This window comes from Arachis ipaensis, chromosome B03 (assembly GCF_000816755.2).
Source record: "Arachis ipaensis cultivar K30076 chromosome B03, Araip1.1, whole genome shotgun sequence".
Classification (NCBI taxonomy): Eukaryota; Viridiplantae; Streptophyta; class Magnoliopsida; order Fabales; family Fabaceae; genus Arachis; species Arachis ipaensis.
In genome coordinates, this window is record NC_029787.2 from 112,757,697 (window position 1) to 112,765,050 (window position 7,354).

Consider the following 7,354-nt stretch of genomic DNA (forward strand, 5'->3'; position numbering starts at 1 on the left):
GAGGTATAGGTTGGCGTCAGCTGAAAAAGTGCTGATGACGTCCTTCTCCGATATGCTGCACTAAAAACTCCTTCCTCGTCCAAGCAATGTGGAATACCTGCAAAAAGTACTCCGATGCTTAAGTCAGTTCCAAACTAAGAATCAACAATACTGTGACTTTTGTAGCTGTGTTTGTGTGTGTATTCCTTGTGTTTAGGCCTTCTGTACAGCACTATTTAAATCCGGGAGGTGTGGCCGTTCTCAGTCCAAGATCCCTGGTAAAATATCCGAGCTAAATATCGGATATTTCTCCTAGGGCCGTGTGATTTTATTTTGACCTAGTAGTAGGCGTGTCGTTTGTTAGTCGTGGTCTATCTGAGGTATGACGTCGGACCGGTTTTATAGGTACGGATCACAATCCCAAGCTCGACTTGCTACTGGTTGGAAGCAAGTTGAGGTTTTTCTTGTGCTATTCGATGTCATACCTTTTTGACCTATGTCCGAGCCCCCAAGCTCAACGTGGTGTCGACCTTACTATTAAGGAATTATTTTTTAGAAATGTAAATAATTATTAAAAGAAAACTTAGAGTTGTTTAAAAATAAAAGAGAAACAAAAAGTTGCATTTATTAGCACTTGAGTCCTGAAGGGATGTTTGGGGATGACTGTTAGTGGGTCCTTGAATCGAGGTAATCATGGATATTGATATGTTAGTCATGTGAACAGTTTTTCAATCTGACGGTTGGGGGTTAACTGTGAATCTGATTGTGTGATAGTGTTTATTGCATTGGGAACCTCTGTAGTATTTAGGAAGGTTTTTTCATTGTACTTCTTTAGAGAAAAATGGCGTCAAAAGGTTAGTGTGTTTTTCACTTTTATTCTTCTTTCCTTCTTAGTTCTAATGATGAAGAAACCAGAGGAAAAAGTAGTTGAGGTCAAAGATGACCTTTATGCATGGGTTCACGCAGACGTTAAGTGTCACGTGTCCCTTTTTCAGAACCCAAAAATGTTAGCTTCGCTTAATGCCGCTAACTAGGTTCCCAATGGTTCTGGTTGTGGTGTTGAACTGATGGCTTGTAATAAGGGAAAAGAGGGTTTGCGAAAAAATGGGTGATTAGGCATACTTTTATGTTTACACCTGTTTGTTTTCTAAGCTGAATATGAAACTTCCATTCACAAAATTTGAATGCATGGTTCTAACATAGTTGAACTGTTCTCCTTCTCAACTTTATCCAAATTCTTGGGCATTTCTTCTTGGTTTTGAAACTCTGATGACATTTCTGAATCATACGCCTTCTTTGAATTTGTTTTTCTCACTTTTTCAATCGAAAGGGGTCTGTAAGGGCCTCTGGATAAACTTGAGTAGTTATCCGGGGCGTTCTTTGTTTTCCTTGTTTAAATCTTCTTTCAAAAGCTTTAAAGAAATGTTTGTGAAAATTCAATCTTGTGAGACGGAATATCCCTTTTTTCTTGATGAAGAGTTGGGTGAGAAGTTTCCTCTCTATTGGTGTCCTAAACCCATGCAGGTTCTTGACACCCTGGAGAGGTCTGAGGAGGATGATTTCATTTTGGAGTACCTTATTGAGTGTTTTTCTTCTGGTAAATTGTTGTCTATTGCTGAGCTTCTGAAGCTCGAAAGTGACTTTGATGGGTTGAGTAATTATATTGGTGAGTGCTTTTATAGAATTCGCTGTGTCTTGTTTGTCTGCTTTTTGTACTGAGGAAGTTTCTGTGTTTCTTTTTTGTTCTAGGTGGAAGAGTTCTGAGCTTTTCTTTGGCTAAGATGAAATCATTCTTGGAGAATAAAAGGGAGGAAAAAGATGTTTCGACAAGTAAAGTTGTGAAGGAAACTAATGCTGATGTCGCCCAGTCAAGTGCGCATCCCCATGGGGAGAAGCGAAAAAGCCATGAGCCTGAGGGTTCGGTTGAGGTGCTTTTTGGTGTTGACTTGGTTTTCACCCCCGGGGTTAGGAGTAGGGTGAGAAAGCAGATGTGCCTGCACGAGTTTGCTTCTGGTGGCAACTTAGAATCTGTCTGGAGTGATTGTTTTCCTTTTGGTGCTTTGGCGGATAGGGTTGCATAGAATTCTCAGGATATTCAGCTGTTGAAAGATGTTGGCAAAGAGACCCTTGGTCAATACCTGTAGGTGAGTTCGGTCCTTGTTTGCTATTTATTTGCTGTATTGGTTTAGTAATTGTAGTCGTTGTTCTTTCCAGGTGATGGCTACTAGGTTGTTGTGCATTGGTCGTAGTACCGAGATGTTAGGAATTGAGGAAACAAGGGATGTGGATAAAGTGAGTAAGCTTGAGAAGTCGCTTGCAAAGAGGGACGGAGTTATTGTTGATTTGACCAAGAGGATGAAGGATATGGAGACTGAGGCTAGCACTTTGCAGGATCAGATTCGGTCACTTCAAGAGCAGCTGAGGGAATCTGATGTAGAGAAAGGGAAACTGATGAGTCGGGTTCAAGAGCTGGAGGATGAGGGATTGGAATTGTTTGCAGCGGGGTTCAACTGAGCTATGAGTCAGGTCTCTATTTTTGCTCCTGGTTTTGAGGTTAACCAGTTCGATGTCACAAAGATAGTTGTGGAGGGAAATTTAGTTGATGATGAACCTGGAGTAGAAGTCCAGGATGAGACTGCTATTGCAGCTGCCAAAGATAGTTAATGTTTTGTTTGTATAAGTTTGTTTTAATCGATTTTGGACTTTAGTTATGTGTATTAGAAAACTCTATGAATGGTATGTATGAATTTGTGTGCAACTCGTTTGTGTGCTTATTTTGAATGCATATTTGTTTTTGCTAATGAACGTGCACTTGAGTAGAATATATTGCTTTAATAAGCTTGAATGATATTTGATACTTTAATGAAATCTGATGTGCTTGAAGTGGTCGGCCTCGTTAAAACCTCCCCGAGTAAAACCCTATTTGGGATAAAACCTCGGTGGTAGGAAAAAGAGTACCTTCCGAGCTTCAAGCATTTACAAACAACTAAGTGTGATACAATCGGAGTAAGGAGATGTTCCAAGTATTTGGTAAATCAACTCCCTCCAGAGTTTGTAGAGAGTATGCACCTCGGCTGTGCATCTTTATAACTCGGAAAGGGCTTTCCTAGTTGGCTGCGAGCTTGCCTTGCCCCGGTGGTTCTCGGATGTCTTTGAGGCATCTGAGAACGAGGTCTCTTTGTTGTAGCAGCCGAGGTTTGACCTTCCTATTATACTTGCATTGAATCATGAGCTGCATTGCTTCGTTTCTTATCCTTGCCTCCTCTCGCACATCCTTCAGTGTGTCCAGTTCCGCGTTTCTTGTTTGGTCATTTGTGTCCTCGTCGAAATGGTTTGTTCTGATTGATCCTTGAGATATTTCCACTGGAATCATGGCGTCGGATCCGAACATTAGTTTGAAAGGTGTTTTCTTGGTTGAGCTTTGTGGGGTGGTATTGTATCCTCAAAGTATCTCGAGTATTAGTTCGGAACATTGTCCTTTTGCGAATGTTATTTTTTTCTTTAAAGGCTTCAAAAATGACCTTGTTAGCTACTTCGGCGAGCCCATTGGTTTGTAGGTACTCGACCGATGAAAAATGGTGTTTTATATTTAGATTTTGTAAAAAAGAAGCTATTTTCCTATCAATGAACTGCTTACCGTTATCAGTTACAATATTCATAGGTAATCCATATCAGCATATAATAAATTTCCAAATGAAACTTTTTACCTTGTCCAATATTATTTTTGCTAGTGGTTGGGCTTCTATCCACTTTGTAAAGTAGTCGATTGCCACTAGTAGGAATTTTACCTGACCCTTTGAAATTGGAAAATGATCGAGTATATCAAGCCCCCACCTGTGGAATGCCCATCCGATCTCTGAGGTATGTAACTTCTGGGCTGGGTTATGGATGATTGACGCGCATTTTTGGCAATTATCACATCTTTGGACCTTATCCAAGCAGTCTTTCTTTAGTGATGGCCAGTAGCATCCTGCTCTCAGTATCTTTGCTGCGAGACTTTGGCCTCCTATGTGTGTGCTACAAATTCCTTCATGTGCCTCCGCCATTGCTAGGATGGCGTCTTCGTCTCCCAGGCATTTGAGTAAGGGTCGGGAGAATCCTCTTCTGTAAATATCATCACTAATAATGGTGAAGAAACTTGCTCTCCTTTAGGGTTTCTTTCTGTCTGTGGTATTGTTCCATGTTTCAAAAAGTTAACATAATGGGTTCTCCAATCTTTCACCTGTGACAAACTCATAACAAGGTTGTTGCATGTACTGGGTTGTTCCAATGTTATTTGTGACAAATTAGATTGTATCCCTGCTTTTCTTGATGTAGCTAACCTAGTTAATACATCAGCTCTATGATTCTCACTTCTATTGATATGTGTTATTTGGAAGTTTTTGAATTTCTTAACTAAATGTTTCACCTGTGTATAGTATTATTCTAATGAAGCTTCGCGTAGCTGGAATACGTGATTTACATGTTGAAGTACTAGCAGGGAATCGCAATAAACCTTGATGTGTTGTATTCCACACTCTTTAGCTAGGCGTAGGCCAGCTAAGAGTGCTTTGTATTCGTATTGGTTGTCAAGTTTTATTCCACACTCTTTAGTGATTTGATCTTGCTGCCATCGTTGTTGATGCCTGTTTCATTTTTAGTCCTGCATTGTAACATTGCGTTGCTTCTTTCCTATTCAAATGTACTGTTGTTATGGCCCCCTCCTATGAATAAAACTTGACACACAAGTGAATAGTGGAGACTATGGCTCCAAAAGCATTTAGGGATGGTCTTCCTAAGATAATGTTATAAGGGCTAAAATAGTCGACAATTAAGTATTGTATGTCAATCAACTACCAAGTGTTGGATATCTAGGGTTTTGGAATGAGAATTCTCCCCTATGGTTATCCTCACCCAAACATAACCTGTTACTAGAACTCTTTCTTTAGAGAATTCGACTAATTCGCCAGAGGATGGTTGTAGCACTTTTTCATTCAGTTGAATCTTTTTTAAGGTAGATAGGAACATCACGTCGGCACTGCTTCCTAGGTCTAAGAGGACCTTTCGGACTAGGAGGTCTCCTGTTGCTACCGAAATAACCACAGGATCGTCAAGGTTAGGAGTTTTGGACTCAAAATCCCTACTTGTGAACGTGATATCAGGAGCTCGAGATCTGGGTACTTCAGATGGTGTCTCCTCTTGTAGTGTTAACATAGTTCGGTAGCTCCTTTTTCTGGCCGAGCTCGTCTCTTCGCCGCATGCAAACTCGCCTGAGATATAATTGATGATTTTCTTGGGTGGTTGATTGTTCTGCCATTGGTTCTTTTCAATGCTCGCCTTTTGATGTTCTGCCTCTTCTGGGGGTGATGGGTCTTTTTGTGATCGACTGCCGACGTACTTATCCAACAGTCCTTGTCGTGCCAGTCTTTCTAGCAAATCGTTAGCCACCACACACTCATCCGTGGTGTGTCCGAACTTCTGATGAAACATGCAGTGCTTTGTTTTGTCCACATACCTTTGGTCTTGGTATGTCCCTACTTTGCTTGGTGGCTTTATGAGTTTATTGTGAAGGATCTCCTTAATTATGTCCTCTCTTTTGGTATTGAACTTGGTATAAGAGTTGAACTTGGGAGCGAGTTTGAAGGGCTTCTTAGGCTCCTTATTGGTGTGTGACCTGGGTCGTTCTCTTCATCTCGGAGGAATTGTGGTTTCTCCATCCGCCGAGCTTCGCAGAACTCTTCGATCTCCATCTGGCTTGCCACCTTTTCTCAAAATTCTTCCAACGTTTTCGGCTTGGTTACAGCAATGGTCTCTTGAAACTTTCCTGGGCAGAGCCGCTCTTTAATGCGTGTAGATGCACCTTGGGATCGAGGTCTGGGATCTCCATGGTTGCTTTGGTGAACCTTGTCATATAGTCCTTCAGGCTCTCCTGTGGACCTTGTTTGATAGTGCTAAGGTAATCGGATCCGTGCACGTATATTCTCGAGGCCGCGAAATAGTCTATGAAGGATCTTGCTAGCTCTTCAAAGCAAGAGATAGAACCTGCAGGGATTTTGGAAAACCAAAGTAAAGCAGTACCATTTAAATAAGTTGGAAAAGAATGACAGAGTATAGTGTCAGAGGCACCGTTAAAAAAATCATAGATTGAAATTTCTTAATGTGTACTCGAGAGTCTCCAAACCCTTCATATGCCTTCAGCGCTGTAGGCAAAACGAAATTCTTTGGCATCTGAAAGTTGACGATCTTCTCTGAGAAGGGGTTATCTATCGTCAGTCTTTCTTTAGATGGAGTGACCTCCTGGGAGCCCAAATCCAGAGGTCGCGCCCCATTTGAGGTTGCGTTCTTTGGGTCCTCTGCGTTGGACTTCCCGTTGTGAGATGCTTCTAGGAGGTCGGCCATCTTTCTAACCTCTGCCAAGAGGGTAGCATTCATAGCCACTAACTCCTCGTTAGTGGGAGGAGGAGTTGCAGGTATGACTTCTTCGGCCATAGTCCTGCAAAGAAAGATAAAGCGAGATATATGGGGGGTTGGCCCCAAGGTGGGCGCCAAATGTTCCTGTCCGGGACTTGGCTCCAAGGTATAGGTCAGCATCAGCTGGAAAAGTGCTGATGACGTCCTTCTCCGATATGCTGCACCGAAAACTCCTTCCTCGTCTGAGCAATGTGGAATACCTGCAAAAAAGGATTCCGATACTTAAGTCAGTTCTAAACTAAGAATCAACAATACTGTGACTTTTGTAGCTGTGTTTGTGTGTGTATTCGTTGTTTTTAGGCTTTCTGTACAGCGCTATTTAAATCCGAGAGGTGTGGTCGTTCTCAGTCCGAGATCCCTGATAAAATGTCCGAGCTAAATCTCAAATATTTCTTCTAGGGCCGTGTGATTTTATTTTGACCTAATAGTAGATGTGCCGTTTGTTAGTCGTGGTCTATCCGAAGTATGACGTCGGACCGGTTTTATAGGTACAGATCAATTATTATTATTACGTCAATAATTTAGTATATTTATTGCCAAATATCTATAAAAAAAAATTATCCAATAAAATACTTCAAATAACTAACCCATCCTTAAAGAAAAAAATTTATTTCTATTACAAATTCACCACTTGATCCGTTAAGTCTATTGGCCAAAAAATAGTTTAAAAACAAACACCCCTTCATTGAACATAATTGATTAGCAATGTAATTATCCTTACATGAAAAGCACTGCTTCTGATCACCTTCTGCGGTTCTGCTTGCATGAACTGAACTAATCACAGTATCTTTTCCTCCACGCGTCGCACAGTAGGACAAACACCTAATATCCATATGTGTGGATGTCTCAACCGAACCACACCATAGAATTTTCCGAGTATATTTCCTTTGTATTCCACATTCCACAATGTACTCAGACAGACTAG

At 41.2% G+C, this 7,354-nt stretch overlaps 1 protein-coding gene across 1 annotated transcript; it reads right to left on the reverse strand.

Moving 5' to 3' along the window:
* On the reverse strand, nt 4,804-5,448 carry LOC107633580. The gene has a single exon (XM_016337191.1). The coding sequence runs from the start codon at nt 5,446-5,448 to the stop codon at nt 4,804-4,806; it is 645 nt and encodes a 214-aa protein (XP_016192677.1).

Excerpts from the sequence above, each read along its gene's own strand:
- LOC107633580 (XM_016337191.1), bottom strand. The coding sequence starts at position 5,448 with ATGTTTCATCAGAAGTTCGGACACACCACGGATGAGTGTGTGGTGGCT.